The 25006-nt window shown below is 31.5% G+C and overlaps 1 protein-coding gene across 4 annotated transcripts in view; it reads right to left on the minus strand.

Annotated features, from left to right (window-relative positions):
• Positions 1-1584: 1584 nt before the first annotated feature.
• Positions 1585-25006, minus strand: part of wun (wunen) — a 30106-nt gene continuing 6684 nt past the window's right edge. Inside the window, exons 2-8 of one of the 4 annotated variants that reach the window (XM_012292801.2) lie at positions 18797-18948; positions 12482-12586; positions 11858-12057; positions 7601-7658; positions 6727-6903; positions 6381-6476; positions 1585-2211 (exon numbers count right to left, since the gene is read on the minus strand). In XM_012292801.2, coding sequence (XP_012148191.1) covers positions 2140-2211; positions 6381-6476; positions 6727-6903; positions 7601-7658; positions 11858-12057; positions 12482-12586; positions 18797-18948 — 860 coding nt within the window. In that variant the 3' untranslated portion in view covers positions 1585-2139. Of the gene's footprint in view, positions 2212-3066; positions 6310-6380; positions 6477-6726; positions 6904-7600; positions 7659-11857; positions 12058-12481; positions 12587-18796; positions 18949-25006 lie in introns of those variants that run through there. The other 3 variants (XM_076540126.1, XM_012292804.2, XM_012292803.2) reach the window with 3 other exon arrangements.

Below are 25006 nucleotides of genomic sequence, written 5' to 3' on the forward strand. Positions count from 1 at the left end.
AATTTTATAAATCGTTGCACAAGCCTAATACGCAGTTTATAGTGCATGTATAACATTACGCAGGTTGTTCATCGCATAAGAGTTAATTAAAAGGACAAAATTTTAATTGATTATGAGTGCAATCAAATTCTTTTATTATTTATTTCAATAAATAATGTATGGATAGTCTTTGCCCTGCATTCATCTAAACCAGCGATGGGCAACATGCCCACAAGGGCGCAGTACATGTGTAAAGATCATGCACTCATAGACACCGGGTTAGTAACATATTTCAATCTCATATTCTTTGTAATCTTGAAACCACAGTAATATAAATTAGCATAATATTAAAAGTTATGTTTTTTATCTTTTCAACAAATATTACTCTTATTTCTGTAATGAAAAATCTAATTTTCATTCGTATGCTCTAGGTTTGAGAAGCCTTGGTCACGGCATTGTGAATACCTCCTTATGTTATCCTGTTATCCTATTACATTATTTTTAGTTCAAGATACGCACTGCTAGATGGTGTTGATCTAATTTTTGATTTGTGCACGAAATATAATGAAAACTGAATTATAATGTATTAGCTGACAGTATTTAAACTTTTAGTATACTTTCACTTTGTATTATAGGCGTGTAACTAACAAATCAACGATATATTGAAGCGCAACAGATCTAAATATAACATCATTAGAATTGTAATCAGTTTCATTTAAAGAATTTTTGTGTAATAAAAACGAGTTCTGACATTGCCCAAAACATCATTTTTTATAATCTATATTCTTTTAAAAATAATTTTTAGGTATTTTGAAATTATCGCTCGTACGGCTTTAAAAATTCAAATTTATACATGCACCAAAGAGTAGGGATAAACACAGGCTTAGCCTAATTAGCCTAACGGTTTTTGTCTTATGCGCCGTCATCTAGCGGCAGAAGACGAGAACTAATTAAATTACAGCTTCAAAAGTATGTGATAAACCCTATTCGCCGGAGAGATGGCGCAAACTGTTCCATTTTTGTAAAAATACTTTTAATATTGGTTTTATTGATTAATATGCTATATGTTTATTATATAATTATTGTTATATATTTATTACGTAATTATTTATTATATAATATTGATTTGATGCTGTTTACAATATGTTCTGTAAGTCCGAAAATATGAATTGTGTTCAGATCAGTTAGCACACTATACTGTGTCTTGCCGGCAATGTAGAGAATAAGATTGGAATGGTACACATTTTTTATTCGAGTAGCCCAAAAACCATTCTCATGTGCATTTCCTTTTGAAAAATGGAGCTTGTTTACAAAATTTGGTCAGAATCAAAAAGTGACAGTATTCCGAAGTTTGACCAAAGGTTTGTACGTTCTGGAATTATTAATAGGTTAGAAAAGTTAATAGAAGCAGAAATTGCATTCAAAATTTAGTTCGAATAGTTTTCATCTCTTACTGTCAGATGGTTAGACATTTCTGGATTCACGAATAGTACCGCTTATAAATTTTTGTTTTTCACGCTTTTTGCAAATTATGGTAGCTTTTTCTCCGCATCTATTTTAATTACAAAATATTCCACTGTTTCAAAGAAGTGCAAAATTCGTTAATTTAAAAGAAAATCGAAATTTTTTATTGTGATAGTTCCACATTAGATCGCTAGATACCGGCAGCACTATCGTTTTTAAAATGTGCGCGCAAATATGAATTAAGAAAAAACATGAAAGTATAAGCCTTTTAAAATATTTTCAATTTTTTTAAGTTAATTATTTTACAATAAAACATGTTTTTATATTTTTTTTTACAAATTAAATTGTTAGGATACTTTAACTGAATGTTGAATGTAAAATTTGATTATAAAAGAACAATAATTTCTACAAATTTGATGTATAAATAATGGAAACTTGAAAATTTAAAAATTTGGATATGTGAGGATTTAAAAATTCGAGAATGTAAAAACTAAAAGTTTGTGAATTTAAATAAGTGGAAATTTGGGAATTTGAAAATTTGACAGGTGCCGCCACTGTGCAGCGGGATTTTTGAAACTTCAAAGGAAGACATTTCATCTTGGAATCCCCTAATATTTATATTTTTTATTCCTTGTTGTTACCAAATGAATGACACTCGGTAGTTACGCTCCTATATTTTATTGAACTGTTAAAATATTAAAGAACATTTTCGTTTCTTTCAATTCCATTGTAAGATATTACTCCAGTTCGAAGTCCTGTTAATTCGTTCTGAAAAGTAAACAGAATTATTTTTACAACAATATTTAAACTCTAAGTAACATTTAAACAAAAAATTTAAATGAGCAAGCTTACAAATCACTTTTCGTACAGGGTATGATATAGCATTGGAAAAAGTTGTAGTATAATTCTACAGGGTTTTTGTTAATTAAAGCTAATTAAACAGTTACCGTATTTCTGAGCTACTTATATACAATTACTTAAGAGGAATTTAATCCTTTTTTATGGATATTTGATGACATGTTGCATGAGATATGCATATCCATTAAGATAATTCTGAAGTGATTTAAGTATGATGTAATACTCACTTACCGAGGTTTGAATAGGTGAAAATTTTATTTGTAGATTCAATTCAGAAAACGGTTTCAAATTTCAAATATGTACAGTCAAATGCAATGTGAGTTTTTTAAAGGTAAGGATTGTGAGAAGCCTTCTACCATTTATTTTTGATTCTGTCTTTTACCCTTAAAAAGCTTACACTACGCTTAAGTGTACAAGATTAATTACTCCATTACATTTTTATTGTTAGATTGGAAATGTATTATATACAAAAATCAATTAACTTTACCTGAGTAACAAAATCTAACAATAAGTAAACTTACGTTGAATAATTCGTATTTTAAATATTTTATAAATTAAATAGTTATTTCTAAGTTCAAAAGTGAACAACTTTCTTTTAAATTTGTAAAATTTTAAATGAGGAAACCATAAATTTTCTTTATTCTATCACTTTTATTTTACTTTGAAATATTGGATTGAATCTTATTTTTTAAAGCCATTATGTATAATAGAAATATTATATCAATAAAATAGTTAACATGATTGTACGAAATAATTTTGTTGACGTTCAGAATAATTAACAATTATTATTAATATTATTTACAGAGTAAATTTGCAAAATTTGTTATACAAAATTGCATTACCAATTCCAAAATTAACAGCAGAAATTGACGAGTGGATGTCTTGTTTAACGATACAAGATTTGTTACTTAAACAAAAATAAGTAAATTGCTTTGAAGTTTCAGTAATTATTATAGAAGTTACTGGTCGCTTTCAGGTATCTACAAATGGAGAATTCGATATAATCTTTAGAAAATAAATAAAGATTTTTATCTTAACACATAAATGTACACGGTTTTGTCTATTAACGGTGTACAGGTACACAATACTTCCACTTAATAATACAGCACCGCCGTATTTCAGAACATTTTTGTTCTATGTGTATAACCATACGAGCACCATTACATGTGTACATACACAGGTATGTATACGGAACGTTTCAAAATTATAGGATCAATAGAATTATGTAAATCCATCTAGACAAAAAGTCTTTATCATTGATAAATTAAGCCTTGTTCTCAAAATATGAACAGAAGTTTTAAGACCATACTAAACTTAATTATTTATAATCAATCAATTAGTTATTGGACTAATTATAATTCAGCGTATACAGTGTTTCTAAATTACCTTAATTTAGTGTCTATATTATCAAACTTCTAAATTGGAATCTTTGTAAATCTGCAAATATCTAATTCTGAAAATTTCTAAATTCGAAAATTAAAAATTTTGAAGTTTGTAAATCTGAAGTCTTCTAAATTTATAAATTTACTTCATTTATAGAATAAATGATTACGGTTCTGAGACACTAAGGAATATGTTGGCGTTATTTCTTCCTATATCATAATTTTTTTCCCAGGAAAATAAAACCTTAAATTACAAAAACAGAAAGAGTTTCAATTCCACCTACAATAGACTTGCATGAGGTTGTTCTGTTCCATAATTTTGTAATATAGGTATATTCTATTTGAATTATGTAAATAGTTAAATAGAAAAGAAACTCAATTACAGAAGAACAATCCTGCATTCTACATACAAGAATCTGTATCCCCATGCTCTAAAAGTGTATACACTTCAAAATGGCATTATAATATATCTATAAATTCAATAGGATTACATAGTTTCGCGATATTTACTATCTTTTATTCCTCTTAATAAAAATCTATATCGTAATACTTTAAATTATACGCCCTTTCGAACTATCAAGTGATTATTGCATTAGGCTTATCATTAATAAATGTTTCATTGCTCGATGAGATGATATTGAAGTAAGTAAAAGCCTCCATATTATAACAAATCTCTTTTCGAATATTCTTTCATGTGCTAACTACTTTCTGATCAAATCTAACAAACATTAGCTGACGAAATAAACTTCTAGCGATTTCTACTGTCTTTTTTATTCGATCATTCAATCATATTTTTTTTGTAATCGCATACATCCAGTCTTATCATTTTTTTCCTTATGTGATTTAATCACAGTATAAATTATTTCACGATTACGTAAATATAAACCAAGATGATTTAAATATATTAAATATTTTTTATAACTGTTAAGAAGTTATTTCGCCATCTAACTTGCAATTCCCGCAACAAGCTCGTCGACCTAAAAATACGTACATTTGAATTAAATTCGTTTTGTACATATGTACAATATAAGAAGCGATCAATACTGCAAATTTTGCTGCAATCGTCTAAAGACAATCCTCTTCCTCCTGATTTAACAAAACAAGAAAATATCACGTTTCAATTTTTATCGTATTTACAAGGTTTTAACGTTAAATAACGTTAGCACAACGATCTCCAAAGCACCAAATACGAGCAAGGTTATTCGTTATAATAAGTAATTAACTAAAACCGTAGCGTAGCCGTACCAAGCAGAAGTGAAGTTTTAAATGCGAGAATATGGTCAGCGAGATGGGGGGAGAGAAATACAACAATTTAAAAATTTACAAATTCTCATATTTGTAAATATCTTAATTTTCAAATTTTAAAACTACTTAATTTCTAAATTTTTAAATTCCTACATTTTCAAAATTTCAAATTTCTAAATCCTTAAATTCCGAAATTCCTTTGATACATTATCCAATTGCTAAATAACCAAATCTCAAAATCCCCTGTTCAAATTTTTCTACTTTCTCCCACACTATGTGACTCCTGCCTTAATCTTGACTCATACTTGGCAGAGCTACCGACTATTAACCCGAATTGCAATGTTCTCTATGAAAATCAATGCAAGATACTCGCTCAGTACTTCTGTCTATAAATAAATAACGCTCAACAAGAAATAAATACATCTTCGTCAAAATTACAAACATATCTTTTACCTATTCGCCTCTTTAAAATATAATAATTCGTTTCTACACGATACCTATATCGTATGATCATCTAAATCATAAAAAAAAGAAAAGAAAAAAACGAAAATAGACATATTACAAAATAAGCATAAATCTAATCGAGGGGATAATTTGGACGAAATAAAAGAATACCAAGGTATCGTTACACGAATGTCCATCTAGATAACCGCGTAAGCTACGGTCAACATCACAATATTCGCCTTTCAACCGATTTAACCCCGCAAAATGACAAATTCTGAACTGACCACTTAAGGCTCGAACTATGCACACAACAAAAACCAGGGATTGAAAAAGTTCTGAGAATAAGTGTTCCAAATTATTTATCGATTCTGATATATAAAACAGTTACGGAGAAAAAGCTAGAAATGGATTACGGTTTTAATTCCGTAGAGCTAATATTATATTGATTCCATAACCGTTACCTTTCGGTCATAGTTCTGTTTTATGTACTAAATACATACAAGTTAATTTATAACTGATATAATATCAATTCTGAAGAATCGAAACCGTAACCGATACAAGTAACCGATGAACCCGATAAGAGTTGCGAGTCTATTCCGGTTTTCCATAACTGTTTTAAGAATGAAAACCGACATTAATAACTGTTTTCAATCCATGGATACGACAGTCCTGTCTCGAACGATCACGAAATAAAAATGTTCTCGCAAAGCTTTTTACAAAGGATTTCGATGCACGATCATATTTAATGTTGACGATGCAAAGGATGTTGGTTGGATCAGCACATGATGAGCGGTCCCAGTGTAAGGCAGTTGATGTTGGATTAAAAGGTACGCGAACATGTTGGTGGTAGGCCGCGGTGATCGAATTCCAGGCACCCATAGTATTGTTCCCTGAGACCCGATTAGCTTCCCAGAGATAACTAGAAGACAGTGACGGCCTTGTTGTGGTCAGCAAACGAAGAGCTAGCTCGTTAAATCAACAGTTGCGATTAGTAGTGCCATTATTCACCTGTGTACCGCCTCCTGTTTCATAATCGGCCTCACGGTGCTTCTCTTCCGACAGGAAATATCTCCGTTCCTTGAAAAGATCTGCCACGCAATTCGCCTACAAAGTACAATGTATTTCAAGCGACTTTATTATAATTTAAATTCTTTGGAAATTTTTAACCGAGTGCTTTGAAAATAGTTTAGGTTCAGAATGATGTACATTTTTAAAATAATTAATGTACGGCGCTGTACATTTTTGAAATAATTATTTTAATATCGAAGGTGGTGCACATACACGCAACGTGTAGATGTGCATGCTTCTTTATAATAACACAATGGAATAGTTAAGGATAGTTAATAGCGCTTACCACAAGTAGTGCCACTATGGTACCAAGGGTCGAACCGGCCAGTACATCGCTCCAGTGATGTTTATAGTCGGAAATGCGTGACAATGCAGTGAACCAGGCCATTAGCAGGCACACAAGTTGTAGGGAATGTCTTAATAATTTACTACCTTTCGACGTCATTCGCAATTGCAGGTACAACTGAAAGAAATATTATAACATCGATACAACCAAAAAATAGGCAGTTAATTTTTTAATTGGGCAAAATTCAATTTCTATTCAAAATTTTATTCAAATTATAAAATTTCCAAATTCCAAAATTTACCCGTTTAAAAATTTTCAAATTTCCCGCGCTTGCTAATTTAAAAATTGTCAAATTTTTAAAATATCCACATTTCTAAGTTCCTATATTTGAAAATTTTGCAATTTTCTACTTTTTAAAATACTGAAATTTCAGAATTTAAAAACGTCCACATTTGTAATTTTTTGAATTAAAAAATTTGGGAAATATACAAATTTATAATTTGCTAATATAAAAATTCTAAAATTCTCAAATTTCTAAATCCTCATTTTTGTAAATTTAAAAATTTCTAAATTTCCAAATTTTTAAAATACTCAAACTTTTAAATCCTTAAATACCCAAATTACCAAATCCTAAATTCCTGAATTAAAAAATTTAGAAACTCGTAACGTAGGAAACATTTTTCAAAAGTAACGTATCTTCAGAAATAACGTATGTCTTTTGGAAGTTTCCACATACAGTTCACCACACAATATAACATTTAACGTCGAATATTTCAATTTTTCGTTCTCGGAATAAAACGCAAGAATACGATTATGGAAACGAAGTTAGGTAAGTGTAGAATCATAAATTCTTGGGAAGAAAATAGGGACTTACCGCAAGATAGATCATGGTGTAGGCCGAGAACGACGAGTGTCCCGAGGGAAAGGATAATCTGAAATGATCAACGTTATAAATTGTTCGGTGTCAAATAAATCTCGTTCAACGACCGTTCATACAAAAATTGTCTTCTTCTACCGTGTACCATACACGCACACCATCATCGTCTCTACACGCATGTCTCATAATGGGACCCTATTAATTTTATCACGATTAATTCCGGGGGCGTGTTCCTGCCGATTACAATCGACGGATGCATGCCCCGAAGCATGGATCGTAAAGATTCGGCGGAGAGATTCTTCGACAAGGTCAAAAAAGGAAGTACAAAAAGGAAAGAGGAGCAAAAAAGCAACCGCTCCAGTGGGTTAAACTACACCTTTAATCGGACATTATCTGCCCTCCCATTTTTCCTTTATTTATCTTTCGCATTATTCCCTTTCTTTCTTTTGTGATTTCTTCGTTGAATAACATTCTTTCGCTGTCTTTAACCAGTATATAAACAAAATTGAAATTATCGCGATTGTTAACCAGTGTATATAAATATAAAATATTTTATTTAACTTTATATAAAATGTATATCTTTTCGTTATGGCGTCTCTATTTACACTGATGCGTCCTTACCAGTCACAATAGAAATGTAAAGAAAATAACGATATTAATGACATCTAATGAAATCACAATACTCCAACAATGACCAAGTAATAAAAATCCCGTTACTCCGTCTCTGAAATTCAAATATGGCGCCTCACAAATACTACGCCTATATTTAAACTATTCGTATCTCGAAAAGTAATTTTTTAGCCAAAATTTCTATAGATATCTTTCACTTTATTTTACAAATAACTATATATGTAGTAATTCAATTTCCTCCTACGTCCCTACTTTAAATAACCGGTTCACGGAACACACAATTAGTAGTTAGCACGAAAAAGATACTGAAGGGCCGAAAGATTGGGAAACGTTGTTTTATAGGGTCCTCTCCTTTTTAACGACCCGGAGGAATCAGATGGTGGAACGTATGAATGAATTCTCTGTGAGCCTTTATCGCTAATTCTTCAAATCTTTCTATATACATAAAACTGTCCCTGCTCGTACGAAGAACGGGCGACCTGCGAGATATGCTCGAGTGCGTGTACAGTCACAAACAAATCTGCTTTCCTTAGGGAAAATATGGTGATCAAAGGTGAAGAAGATTTTCACTTGTTAATTTTCAGAAACAGTTGGGGATTTTTGAATTTTTATGCACGTAGAAATGTGAGAAATTAGCAATCTAGGAATTTGGAGATCTAGGGATTTTGGTGCCTATGGATTTGAGATACTAGAAATATAGTAATTGAAAATCTAGGGATATGAGAACCTAGGGATTTGGGAATCTAGGGATTTGGGAATCTAGGCATTTTGGAATCTAGAGATTTGAGAATCTAGGGATTTGTGAAGCTAGGGATTTGTGAATCTAGTGATTTTGGAATCTAAGCATTTTGGAACCTAGGGATTTTGGAATCTAAGCATTTTGGAACCTAGGGATTTTGGAATCTAGAGATTTGGGAATCTAGGGATTTGTGAATCTAGGGATTTTGGAATTTGGTGATTTGAGAATCTAGGGATTTGGGAATCTAGGGATTTGGGAATCTAGAGATTTGGAAATCTAGGGATTTGCGAATCTAGAGATTTGGGTTTCTAGGAATTTTGCGATCATAGATATTTGAGAGTATTGAGATTTGGTTGACTAGGGATTTATAAATTTGAGGACTTAGGAGTCCAGAGATTTGAAGTCTACAAATGTAAAAATCTCGAGATTTGTCTAGAAATTTAGTGTCTTAAGTATTTGGGAACATTCTAATTAGGATCTAGGAATTTGAGATACTAGAAACATAGTAATTAAAAATCTAGGGATTTGGAAATCTACAAACTTGAAATCGTAGAAATTTAAAAACTTAAGAATTTGATGACTAGGGTTTTTAAATTATAAATATCAATATCTAATATTAGCACCAATCTTATGTTTACACCTTTACATTAATGTTGTTCATATTAGATTTAGATATAGTTCCATGTACCGAAAGTTCATCAGTTGTATGACGAGTTAATTCGTCATGGTCGGTTAAGGGGATAATGTAATGGATTTTTTAACAAGAACGATTGAAATAAATTCGCAAATCCAATTCGTTCTTGTGATGGCATTTCCGTTATCGAACGAAAGCAGCTCAGATTCGAATCCAGTTCATGCGAATAGCGAGCTGCACAAAGCCTCTCATCATTGTCATTTGCTGCTACCGGCGTTCCCTTTTTTTGCTTGTATCCGTTGGAACCGGCCTCGGGGTACTGCCTCGACAAAAAATCGACGAAATTCCGTTGCGAATAAGGCATGGGTGCACGGTAAATAATGCTGTGCTGATCGAGTGGACCGTGGCCCAAAGTGATTATTCGAGGCAACGGTAGAACGGTGCAAATAATAGGGAACGACTTTCGAAAAGGGGTCCTTTAATGAAACACCCGTACTGTAATATTTTGTATGAATAGGAAAGTGGAGACCGTGTAATTTCCGATTGAAATGTCCTGGTAATAATATTAATTTAATTATGGCTTCTTTATAACCCGTTCAGCAATTTGAAAGCTATTTTCTTGTTAAAAATAGCATTTTTATGGGTAGAACTGCAGAATTGTACAGTTCGAATTTGATTTAGAAATTTATCAACGGGTATATGAAGGTGATATGAAAGTTGGTGAATGGAAAGGAGTAGATTTCCGTTACATTGCCGCTTTTGTGTGCACTTTCACGGAAAGCAGTGGAAATTTTTATGTTATTTTGGATCACTGTATTACATTACCATGCGTTATTTTGCAACGCATCATATCAACACGCGTTATAGTGTAACGCACTGTATTATATTACCATGTGCCGTGTTTCAACGCAACGTATTTTTACACATTGCCACGCATCGTACTTCTACCCCTTATATTTCCTCGTGTTATATCGCTACGCGTCCTATTGCGACGCATCGTACTCCTACGCATTATAATGCCACGGACCGTATTTCCACGCGTTATATTGCCATATGCTGTATTTCCTCGCATTATATTGCCACGGACCGTATTTCCATGCGTTATATTGCCACGGACCGTATTTCCATGCGATATATTGCCGTATGTCGTATTTCCTCGCGTTATGTTATCACGCGTCGTATTCCCACGCATTATAATGCCATGAGTTATATTTCCACGCGTTATATTGCCACGCATCGAATTTCCCTCGCTATGTCGCCACACGTTATATTGTTACGCGCCGTTCCATTACGCGTATAACTTATTGTTCTACACAGCAATCTACGAAGACTACTACAATGTCAAACACGAATATTTGTTGGTGATTTCAATATATTGCCGACATCACGAATTTTCTATTGTATGTAAAAGCTGAAGAATACACTTGCTATTAATTTTTCAAGTGAAAATAATGGAAGCATATAAATTCATATACTCTTAAACTAATAAATGTACATAAACTCATATATTTACAAAATACTAAAACTAAATAAATCCACATATATTTTTTCAGATTTATATGATGTGAATATTTCAATATTAATAATTTACGTGCATTAATGATTATCTTTTTATACACTGTGTTGTTACTCGGTACTTGGAGCGAATTTAAAACACGAAAAGTGGTTTTTGATTCGTCAGCACTTTCTCCTTCCCTTCCGTACCTATTTCTTATAACGCACAAAAAGCCATGAAAGCAACCCGTTCCCCTTCATCAACTTTAATTCTTCGGCTCATTCTCATGGTTCTGCAACCAAGCTCACAATTGTTACCGTCACGCGATTCGATGTTTCGCGATCTCATTGCCAGATACCAAAAGGGTATTGCACTGAACCTTCTACGTACATTCAAGATCCTTGAAATCGAAAGTTAAAATGTATTTACATGGTACATACGTTCGATAAGTACTCAAACTAACACAATGAAAAATCGAATTCTATAGTGAAACGAAATCTCATGATTAATTTCCAATGTGTATTCTTTCTCTTGTTACATACATAGTACATTTAAACTAACCTAATCTAACTTCCTCGCTTAACTTAATAACCAAAACTTAACTGTGAATAAATTTAATCAACCCTCATTCAACTTCATTGTAATTTTCGTCAGCATTCTAACCTAAGTTATTTGAACTTAACTAAACAGGTTTGAATGACAAGAGTTATAACCAACAATACTTGTTGAACATATTATGTATATGACAATATTTACCTGATATCTTTCAACAGACTCTTCGAGACGCTCTCGTCACAGGTATAGTTCTCGATGTATCTATGTTGATTTTCGATTAGGCTGCAGTTAACATTAGGCATACAAAGAGTCATAAAATGGGGTCGCAATCGGCCTATTGTGTATTTCGCTACGTCCGTGCTTAAAACGTTCACGGCTGCTCCGAAACCGAAAACCCCGATCTGAAACATTTGTAATGTACTCATGAGGAACTTTGAACATACTACAACACCTATGAAATACGATATGTAACTAATAGTGCAGTAAACTTTCGTTATATCGCCACTAATGCAGCAGCAGTGGTCCATTTTAAAATTGGCAATATATTAAATTATTGATCTATGTATCCGTTTCATAGGAATGCTGTATATATAATAGTCCGCAAAATGGCAATATAACAAATGTCCGCAAAATGGCAATATAACGAGTGTTCAAAAGGCTGCATTCTTTCCATTTCCGCCGTAGATGATCTTTTATAAAATATTTTTTTCTGTTCCTTCTTTGAATGTAAATTTTTTAGAAATTTGGTTTCATGTCTGTTCTTCTTAGAGTTATGAATAACTGAATTATAGATGAAGAAGAGTAGAAATTGTGAAATATAAATACCTTTTCATATGCGTTCCATATCCATGGAGGTATATTGTAACCAAACAATATCTTCGTAGAGTCTATGTTACAGTGTCTTGCATAGAAGTATTCACCTATTAACATCTGTAACACAAATTTTATACACATTATTATACTTGCTGTTAATTACTGATATAATACATATATAGAATAAATTATATAATGTATTCTATTTAGTTATTTGTAACTTTTCAACATTTTGAAAATGGCTATACAAGAAGAGGAAGCTTTATAACTCTGTTTTTTGGAAGATAGAAACCATTCACATTTATTATACAATTTCTGTCATATTTAATACTTTTCTGTTAGTTAAGCTTTCAATAATTTAATAAAATATTTATTATTTGTGAATTATTTATAATTTATTATTTGTTAATAACTGACAAGTTTTCATGTATTTAATACAAATATTTATAATTTGCAATATAAAATTAGACAAATTCTCATGAATTTAATAAAAATATTTATAATTTGTAATATATAATTGGACAAGTTCTTATAAATTTAATACAAACATTTATAACGTGAAATATATAAGAGGACAATTTCTTAAGCGTCTGACAAAAATTATTAATATTTTGTAATTTATAAGTGAACAAGTTTTCGTGTATTTAATACAAATATTTATAATTTGCAATGTGCAGTTGAACAAGCTTTATAATTTGTAATGTATAATCAGACAATTTTTCATGAATTTAAAAATTAATAAAATTAAATTAAGATTGTAATAAAAATTACAAATTTTCATATATTTAATAACATTATATATAACTTGTAATATATAATTAGTTTAGCGTGTATAACTCGTGATGTATAATAAGTTTTCATGACTCATAACGTCTAGCGCCTAATAAAATGCCTCCCGGAGCTCTTTTTTAAGATAGGTGACAAATCCACCTACAAATTTGTTTACACGTCATTGAGATACTTGCACCATCAAATGGTTGACTCGATTCTGTGAGTTTTAATAAAACCCTATCCCGGCGGAGATTAATCAGAGATAAATGGCCGTCGGACAAAGAGCAACGATTCCAAAAGTTCTCAAGAGGCTCAAAAGCCAGTAATCTCTCCTTCAGGTTTTACCGATCTGTCACGGCTTCAACAAAAGTGGGTTAACCGGCCAGATTCCAGATAAAGGTCACCACCAGGTGATACAAGCGAGAGGTACGATTGAATGAAATACAACGGCAGGTTCAGACGTTTTTACCTGCCTCGACATTCTTTCCTTCTACCCCAATGGAAACGGACAATATATCATGGCCACGAAAAAAACGGACAAGCCGTGTATCTTCGAACAACTCATTTATTTACGACACGATCCCTTTAGTTCCACCACGATGGGTAGATGTACAGTTTCTATAAAAAATATTTCGACGTATATACAATGATTAATTACAACCAGAACTTACTATCTGGACCTTATGGATAAGGTATATTAACCACCGAGTTCGAACCGAATTTTTCAATTCCACAAACATCCGATATAACATTTTTAAACTCTTCAAACTTCAAGTGATTTTTGTAAGAGATTCTTATTTTAAAAATTGATTTTAACGAGATTTTTTAAGTTCGTATCATACGCTGTAGTTCTATCATCATATCCTTGAAAATAAACACTAAACCATTCGCAAAGCGTTACGTTCCAAATACTCGAAATATACAATACGCGAAGCAATTATTCTCAAGGCACACTGCGCTCAATTTTTTATTTACTGATTTTATACGGTTTTTTATCTGAGTTCCGAGACTTTCGACACGCAGAAAAAGCGTAGTGTTTCGAATTCTCGGAACTGAAAACTTCTTTTTGTTTTGAGGTTTCGACGTATCGAGAAGCCTATCTAATGTTAACCATAAGTTGTACTACTCAAATTTTTGGGATGAACATAAATTTGGTAACCGTCAGAAATGAATACAAATGTACACAAATGTATATTTTCTGAATGCAGATGATAATGGAGTTATTTTTTTCGCACCTTTTTATTTCTTTATTTTCAGTCTTGTGAATTTCGACGTATTGTAAGTTTTGAAATGTTGAAATTGTAAAACTCATACATATTCAAGATTACACATTTCTAAATTCTGAAATTACTACATTCATGCAATTTCAAATTTAAAAATTCTCAAACCATGAAATTCACAAATCCCTAAAATATATTTTCAAATATTCAAAATCTACAAATTTCAAAATTTTCAAATAGTAAAATTTCCGAATTCGAAAATTTTTTAATTTTGGAATTTTCGATATTCGAAATTTTGGATTGTTAGACCTGAAAATTTCAAATATTTAAATCTCAGATGGCTAAACCCAAAATTTCTAAATTTTCACATTTTACAATTTTCAAAGTTCCGGTTTTTTAAATTTTTAATTTCTAAATTTTCAAATTCTTAAATTTAGTAATACTTAGATTTCCAAATCACTAAAACAGAAATTTCTGAATTTTCGAATGCTCATATTCCTAGATCATCAAACCCAAAATGGGGAAATTAAAAAATTTCTAAATTTAACAAATTTTCAGATTCAGGTCGTCAAACCCAATTTTGGTAATTTTGCAATTTTCCAATTTCAAAATTCTCAGATTCCCGAATTGCTAAACCCAAAACTTGGAAATTTTCAAATTCTCGTATTCTAAGATCATCAAAACCATAATTTCGAAATTTAAAAATTTTGAAATTTCCAAATTCTCTGATTCCCAGGTCGTCAAACCCAATTTTGGTAATTTTGAAATTCTCCAATTCCCAGGTTGTCAAACCCAATTTTGGTAATTTTAAAATTCTCTAATTTCAAAATTGAAATTCTTCAGTTTCAGCATTCTCAGACTCCTAAATTGTTAAACCCAATATTTTGAAATTTTCAAACTCTCCAATTTCGAAAGTCTCAGATCCCAAATTGTGAAACCCCAAATTTTGAAAACTTCAAATTCTCGGATTTTAAGATCCCTAAATCCGAAATTCTGAAATTTGCAAATATCACTATTCTCAAACTCCAAAATTTTCAAATTCTCAAATATCCAAATCCTCAAATGCTCAAATTAAAAATGTCAAAATCTCTAAATCGTAAAATTGTCACTTCCGCAAACTCATAAATTTTTTGGTCCCTCTGTTTTCCGAAATTTCAAATTCCTCTTCAATTGTTAAGAATATACAAAGCATATAAAAACAGGTAGTACCTAAAACCGCAAAATTGAATGATTTCATATATATAAAAAAATAAATGTCAATCATATAGATTGAACTCTTTTTCTTTTTATGATAAGTAGCTCCTTTTTCGTGGAAAACGAGTTTGAAGATCGTGTAATACATCTGCACACTTGTTCACGATGACAGCGTTAATTCGAACATCGTGTGGCTGAGGGATAAGAGAAAGAAAAGCAGAATAGGAGCTGACGTTTGAAGAGCTTGCTCTGCAGGGTCTGATTTCAAACCAGAATTTTCGTAGGGATTTATGCATTCCATAGATTGTTTGATAGCTGACTTCTTTTCTCATTGTTTTGTATCATATATACATAGCTATGCAGTATTAAATTCCAAGTGTTATATAGCAGTTATTTATTTCAATGCATATTTCATTGTGCAGGTGTAAATCGACAATGTTTTATTATTATGACAAATTTGTAAGTTTCTAAATTTCGAATTGTTGTATTTCTAAATTTTAAATTATTACACAATATTTCTAAATTTCCAAATTGCAAATTATTGAACGATATTTATTTTCAGGTTCTGTTTGTTACGTTTCCAATTTCCAAATTCTCAAATCCCCTAATTGCTGAATTCTGAAATCATCAAATCCTCAAACTTTTAAATTCCTAAGTTCCTAAGTCCCTAAGACCCTAAATCGTCAAAATCATTTTAAAATCTCTAAATCGTCAAATCTTCAATTCCCCAAATGACTAAATTTTTTAATTTCTAAATCTTTAAATTTGCAAATTCCTAACTTTTTAAAATCTCGAATCTCTAAATTCTGTAATCCTACAATTTCCAAGTCCTTAAGTTTTCACATCCCTAAATCTTCAAATCCTCAAATTCCCAAATTCATAAATTTTCAGATTCCTGAATCCTTAAATCTATAAATTCCTAATTCTCTAAAATCCTAAATCTCTAAATCCTCAAATCCTACAATTTCCATGTCTCTAAATTTTCAAATCCCTAAATCTTTAAATCTTTAAATTCCTAAATTCCTACATTTTCGAATCCCTAAATCTTCAAATCCTCAAATTCCCAAATTCATAAATTTTCAGATTCCTGAATCCTTAAATCTATAAATTCCCAATTCTCTAGAATCCCAAATCTCTAAATTCTCAATTCTCTAGAATCCCAAATCTCTAAATCCTCAAATCCTACAATTTTGCATGCCTCTAAATTTTCAAATCCCTAAATCTTCAAATCCTCAAATTCCTAAATTCATAAATTTTCAAATTCCTGAATCCTGAAACTCTCAAATTACCAAATACCTAAATTTTTAAATCCCTGAACCCTCAAACCCTCAAATTCCCAAATTCCTAAATTTAAAAAATCTTCCATTTCTCCAAATCCACAAATATTCCAAATCCCTATATTTTTAACTTCCTAAATCCCTTAATCACAAAATCTTCAAATTTCCAATTTCTTAATCAGTAGACTTCCAAGGTCTCTGATTACAGTACAAGACACTAGGGTATAAGATTAGGGTGTAATACATTGATTAACTCAACCTCGAAGAAGTAAGTATCGAAATATTCTTGAGGCCGACTGTATTTAGTTTGAAAGAGTCTGTATATGGGAATCCGTCTCTTATTCAGCGGCTGACAACCCTTTGATCCGACCCTGCAGTTTCCAAGGATGCAAATAGAGGATGTGGTCTCTTCTGGCTTCACGCTCGGCAAAAATACTTTGCTGTACACGTGCACCGCTTCCCCAGATACCGTAAATCGATTCCCACGACCACCGAAAGTTAACGAATGCTTCTTTCGCCGTTGCATCCCATATGTGCGTATATCCATCCATAACACGTACACCTATACAATGGTTCGTTTCAAGCGAAGATTTACGCGCACTACCTTTGAAATAGCGAAAGTTTCATGTGTACTTTCGATACTTATATCTTGTACTTCTTCGATACTTATAACCTATTTTAGCTTAACTCTAAACCAACATGTTTGCTTTAAGATAGAAAGTGAAGTTGAAAAATAAATAAACAAACAATAAAACATGAGCTAATATACACATTAATTTTTAATCTCGATTGAAGTCAGTTTTCAAAAAAATCACTTATATCTTGTACTACTTGTTCGATACTTATAACCTATTTTAGCTTAACTCTAAAACAGCATGTTTGCTTTAAGATATAAAGTAAAGTTGAAAAATAAATAAACAAATAATAAAACATGAGCTAATATACACATTAATTTTTTATCTCGATAGAAGTCAGATTTCAAAAAAAACACTATAACAAATTTGGAAACTTAAGAAACTTGTAAACCGCTTATTTGACCGGGTCATCAACATTCTCTATATGGCCGATTGAACTGTATCTTATTTTGAAATTAGGAACTTTGTACGTTCTATTTTAAATGTACCTAATAATTACTTTGCATTGTCTTTACATTGTCTTAGCACCGTAGCAATAAGTTATGATGTGAATGACGCATCTGCATAGAAAGTTGTAGGTTAAGTCGGTGTGATCTATAATTTGAAAATAATATACGTGTTTGCTATTTTAATAACGTTGAATATGCAATTGAATGTTTATGCAATATATTATGAAAGTAATTTATTATCGGATAGTAATCTGAATAATCAAATAATTAATAGTATGAACATTGAATATAAATAATTTATAGCGTCGAATATAAATAATTTATCTCATGCGCATCAAATTTTGTTTTGTAACTATGAATATAAATTGCGAAAATAGCTGTGTGTCATACATTTTGAGGATCAAATAATAGAGATAATAAAAACATGATTTAAATTAACCGCAAAATTTTTTTAACGAAGTTTTTAACTTCAATATTTTCAACGTCGTGTTAACGAAGAAAAGTATACCAATGCTTTTGTTAAGTTTAAGGAAATTTATTTTGTTAAATATATACAGAAATAATGACGTACTTGAAAAAAATTACGTTATTGGAATTTCAAATAAAGCTCAAGTAAAATAGGATATACAAAAATTATCTAAAAAAATGTATTACGCAGTAAGTATAATCTAAAACGTGTGAATAAGTCGCATATATGTTTTTTTGGAAGATATTTCTCTTCGGACGAAGGTTGATACGTACTACGCATATATGTAACATATTATGTATCGATGTGGCTCACCGTAAATATAGGAAGTAGAAGGCCAACCACGTACAGCATACCACTGGTCACCGTTGACGTATGAAACGGGTGATACAACGATTCATCGTTGCAAAAGAATCCACGTTTGTACGGTTTACCAAAGAAATAGAACAGCAGTATAGGAATGCCAACTAAAACATGAAAAACAACCAAATTGTTAGTCGACGTTTTGACTAAGAATTTCTAAATCTCAAAGTCCAAAAATTTCAACACTTTTTAATTTCAGCGTAAAAATTCTTAAATCTTAAAATCTTTAAATTTTTAAATTGTCAAAACATCAATTTTCCAAGTCTCCGAGTTGTCAAATTCCAAAATCTTAAAATCCCCTAATTTCTAAATCTTGAATTTTCAAAATTGTTAAACTCCCAAATCCCCAAATCACCAGCTTCTCATAATATCAAATTCCCTAATCATCAAAATCTTAAATCTCCAATATCTCAAATTTCCAAATTTCCAATTACCCAAATTCCAAAATCTTAAAACCGCCAAATTCTCTAATTTCTAAATTTTTAAATATACAAATCCCCAAATTGTTAAACTCCCAATTCTCCGAATCCTTAAATCTTCAAATCCCCAGCTTCTCATAATAACCAAATTCCCTAATCACCAAGTTCTTAAATTCCCAATATCTCAAATTTCCAAATCTTCATGCTCCCAAATTCCAAAATCTTAAAACCCCCAAATTCTTTAATTTCTAAATTTTTAAATATACAAATCCCCAAATGATTAAACTCCCAACTCTTCAAATCCCTAAATCCTCAAATCCCCAGTTTCTCATAATATCCCATTTCTAGTCACTCCGTTCTCAAATCCCCAAATCCCCAAATCTCCAAGTTCCCAACTACCCAAATTTCTAAATCTTAAAATCACCAAATTCCCAACTTCCTCAATTTCCAAATCTTAAAATCCCTAAATCTCCAAATTCTTAATGTTGCAAAAGAATATTCCCTGCTACCCTTACTCTTATTACTTGTACTTGTTATATATTACATCCATACAGCTACTATTTATTTATTAATGGGGTACATAAAAAAAATCCAAGAAACCTGTGTACATAATACTTTGCAAGTTTGCAAATTGGTCGATCGCCTGTTCGCTCGTATATCACATTACATGTCATTTTTGACCGTGATTGCGGTTGTCGTCTCCTTTTTCTTGCACCGCCATAAACCAACGCGCTCAAGATAATTTGAAAATTGAATACTACTTTATTATCAGCCATGAGTAGCCGTTATCATAACGAGTTTTCGTAATTTCCTAACCACTGGCTGCTGTCAAGAATCCGTATTATATTATCCATCTGGATTATACAGCGTGTTCCATTTGAATTTTTGCGGGAACGTGTCAAAATGTACGACCGAAAATATATTTCAAGTAAAAGTTGTATAGTAAGAGAGATATATAAGTATTACACTTTTTTAAAGTATTTGTTACAATAACCTTGAACATGTTTTAATTTCAAATATTTTTAAAGTTAACTTGTTAGGTAAAAGTAAAAGAATGTCTTTAAATAGAGATGCGTAACGCGTATGCGCTGTTTAAACCGTGCGCATGCGCATCGTACAATTCTACTTAATTTAAAAAAACATATTTTGTCGATAACTGCTGTAATTTTCATAATATTTGTATCTTAAAGCTGGTCTCACATATGTAAAAATGTAAAATAAACATAGCTGATATTAATAATAAATACTAAGAAAATATTTAAGAAATATGATTTGTTAAAAAATGTTTGTTGAAGAACGAAAATAATATGTTCGAAAATATTCGCCCGTGAAAATTTGAACGGAACACCCTGTATAATACGGTAAAGAGCCACAGGGAAAAGTTGCAAACAACAAGGAAAATAATGGCATGCTCGCGGAACGCGATGCATACTCATCGGCTCTGCTATGGAAATCCCCGTAAGCCTTTCCCCCGTTACGTAGAAATCGTTCGAGCGAGTCAACCATTAAGATAATTGTGACGTTGCTTTTGTACAAAAGGAGGCAACACGGTGAACAGGTTGTAACAACTCGTGAAATCACACATGATTATACACGTATTATTTATATAGCTGACTACGGCAAACTTCGTCACTGTATGTACACGGTGTTCTAAAATTACTTAGTTAAACTTTCACTGCTCTACTCTGAATACAACGTAAAAATGCATATAAAGAAAATTACAACAAGATTAACCTATACTTAAATAAATTCTAAAGTATCATTTGACGTATTGCAAATTAAAATCATTTATCTTTTAATCTGTTAAGAATTTTGTTTACTTCCGTGTATGTCGGCTTGATTATTTTTAAATAACGAGGAATATACTCGAGAGAAACAAAGTAATCGCAAGGATATTATAATTTCTGACCAAGTTGTAAACCAGTGTATGAATTCGGTATTGAACTATTACGAGTTCAAAGTACCAAGAATTGAATTACAAGTTCTACCATTTCAGTCAATAATGCGTCGCGTGTATCGACACGTTTTACTCGATATCTCCCAACTAATAAACGCAATCGATCCATATGCGAAAACAATTTACTGTAACAGTGTCCGTGTTACTAATCTACTTGGGGTAATCATTACGTTCAAATGCACTTAGCGAACGCGTGTTATGCAAGGATTGATAACGAACACAATATGCATACACTGCTTCTGAATACGAACAAAGTCCCGCATACGTGCGGTTTACAATGCAACTGGTAATTGAATTCTGAGAATTCATCAGTCAAGCGGAATTTCGAAATTCGGAAACAGAGGATTTAACGAACTGGAGATATGAAAACAGAAGATTTAGAGATTAAGAATTTCGCAACGCGATTTTGCAAACTGAATATTTAAGAATTTGGTAATCTACAAATTTTCAGTTATAAGAGTTTAGAAATTTAATGACATATAAGGCATTTTTCGAATTTGGTAGGAAATGTAAATTATGAGGATTTGGAAATCTAGGAATATTCAATTGTGAATGATTAGGAATGTTGAACTTTCTAATTATGAGAATTTAAGAATATTAAGTTTCTAATTATGAGAAGTCGCGGATCTAGGGATATTTAATTACGAGAATTTTTTTATTTAAAAACTATGTATTTAGAAATTTTAATAAAAATAAAGGGTTTCTCGTTATGAGAATTTGGGAATATAGGTATATTCAGATACCAGAATGTAGATATCTAGCGACCTTCAATGATGAAGATTTGAAAAAGGGATTTTTAATTATGTGAATTTATAAATGTAAAGCTCCCGGTTATAAGAATTTGGCGATCTAAGGTCTAATAATGTGGGATCTAGGTTGTATTCTAAGAATTCAGTGACCTAAAAATTTGCTATCATGAGAATATGATAATATAGGGATTTTCAATTGCGAGTATTGAATGATCTAGGTAGTTTTAGTTATAAGAATTTCAGACTCTAGTAATTTTCAATTATGGAAATTTCGGAATTCATGAATATTGAATTACGAGAATTTGATGGTCTACTAATTCGACCATCTAGTTTTTTCAGCAATGACAATTTATGTCATATACAGTAAATATTCGATATGTGCACAAATGACCTGTACGATATGTGCACCATTCTCGGGTCCAAACTGGTGCAGATATCGTACAGGTCCTACATTTCGAGCGAAAGAGACTGATATCGAACATGTACTATTGTACATAGTCTAAATTGTTTAGTGTTTAGTCTTATTTTAATCAGAAAAGTATGAAGAATACATTAGTAAAAATTGGATAACGAAAAAGTGGAAAATAAAGAAGTTTTATTCATTAGTATTATCCCTCACTATGTTTTCGTTTGTTTACATTCGGTATCCTTCGCTCGTTGTCCTTTTCTACGTTCGGCAAAACATCAATCAATGTAGGAACTGTACGATATCTGCACCAGTTCAGACCCGAGAATAGTGCACATATCGAATATTTACTGTATTTAGATTTTCCAATATGACAGTTTATGTCAATATATTCATTTATGACAATTTTCATATATTTTTCAATAATGACAATTTGAATTTCAGGAATTTCCAATTACGAGAATATGCAAATCTAACATGTAATTGTGAGAATTATGCATCTAGGAATTTCTGACAACAAAAATGTTTTCGTGATTTTCAATCATGGTTATTTGCAGACATAAAAATTTTCAAATACAAGAATGTCAGAGTCTAGTGATTTTTAGTCGCAAGAATTCGGGAGTCCATGTAATTGTGAGAATTATGCATCTAGGAATTTCCGACAACGAAAATGTTTTCGTGATTTTCAATCATGGATATTTGCAGACATAAAAATTTTCAAATACAAGAATGTCAGAGTCTAGTGATTTTTAGTCGCAAGAATTCGGGAGTCCAATAATTAAAATTTGGAAATATAGAAGTGTTCAACTGTGCGAAATAAGCCACAGCACAAAAGTACAAATGAGATTCGTATGTGTACATAAGCAAGTTACGAAACGACGTTATTTATGGGTAACACGATACTTTTGTTTTATCGTGCACGTATTACTCACGCGATTCAACTTATTTTCACCGCAAGCTTAGCTTACCATTAGATATTATCATCGATCAAATATCGGTATACATATGGCGACACGATAACAGTCGATAGAGATCAGACAAGTAATGATTCAGTTTCAACTTCACGGTAATTCAGTTTCTTTATTATGTAATTATAATTCTTCTCTAACATGGTTATTCACGCGTATTCTAATCGGGAACTGACAGATATGCAGTTTATGCAAGACTTCATGATGAAAGATTTCTAACCAGAAGAAATCCAGATAGTGTGGGTTAAATCTGGGTTATTCGCCAGCGTTTACCAGAATACGGTTCATTGAAACCGAACATGAGCTCGGCACGAGTATTGAAAATAATTTTCACGGAATTGAAAGGAAAACTCGTGAAACTCGCAGGAAAATTGGGACATAAATTCGAAAAGAATTTTCTACAGCAACATTTTCTGTATGTTCCCACCGTTTGCGGGATTTAAAATTGTAAGCAAACTGCCAGACAAGTTTTAGCATTGGTTTACATGCAAGAATATTATATCAGGTGTGTTTCAGCAATGTTTTCAGATAACGTATCAGACCAGTAGTTTGCACAACATTTAATATCTTTTTTGTTGCTATTATTTGCAATTAAAATTTGTGTATGATATAAACATGTAATACAGTTGTATATATGAATTTTTACAACATATACATATTATACACATTTGTATGTACTAGCATGTAACAAATACATTTATATGTACTGACATCAAAATATATACATACGTTTGTAGTTTGTTACGTGTGAATAACATTTCCGGCATTTTAACGATGCTTCATAAATCATTTTTAACATATATTCTTACAACGCCGACATGCTCAAATCACTGCATATATTCTTCATTACAATACATACGATAAAGTTGCCACCGTAACCATATGAATAATGATAAAAATAATAATTGTTTAGTGATAGGTAAATACCCACGAGACATTTCAGCGTTTCCTTGTACCTAATTGATAGCGATATCTTGCACAGAAATAAATGCGTTGCTATGATCGTATATATACGCACTCTATCAAAGTCGTATGCTTGCACTCGTCACGTTCTTTTACTTCGATTTATTGATTTAATAATAAATATAACAAAAAGAAAAACTAGTCAAACACCTCTGCACACCTACCTTATTATCTTATTTTACATATTTTCCACATTCCGATGATTTAATTCTGTCGTATTATACGTAACAGGTATTTAGTATAATATATGTTCAGCATAAACATCCCCCAGTTTAGTTACATCATAGTAAAGCGAAGGAAAGAATCGGGTACGTGTCGACACACCAAGTGGGCGAACATTTCTGACAAATTATGGCTTTGCATATAGGGTGTCTCATTTAAATTCATCCTTGCAATTATGTAGTTAAAACTAATTGATGTAATATACCGGTAAAATATTCATAATACTAATCAGAATCTTGATGTTAATAACGCGTTAATAAATTAGCAACCCTGACTTACCTTACCACTATCCAACCTAATGTAAACATGAACTAGAGTAACATAACATTGTTTTTACCTCCATCGATGTCTAATAACCATAACTAAGTATAACAAAACCTTGACTTATCCCTTAACCATAATCTAATCATTGTCTGATGTAAGCAACTTCAATCTAATCAGCATAAATATAATCTAACCACACCCTAACCCCATTCAA

The sequence above is a fragment of the Megachile rotundata genome, chromosome 15 (genome assembly GCF_050947335.1).
Source record: "Megachile rotundata isolate GNS110a chromosome 15, iyMegRotu1, whole genome shotgun sequence".
Classification (NCBI taxonomy): domain Eukaryota; kingdom Metazoa; phylum Arthropoda; class Insecta; order Hymenoptera; family Megachilidae; genus Megachile; species Megachile rotundata.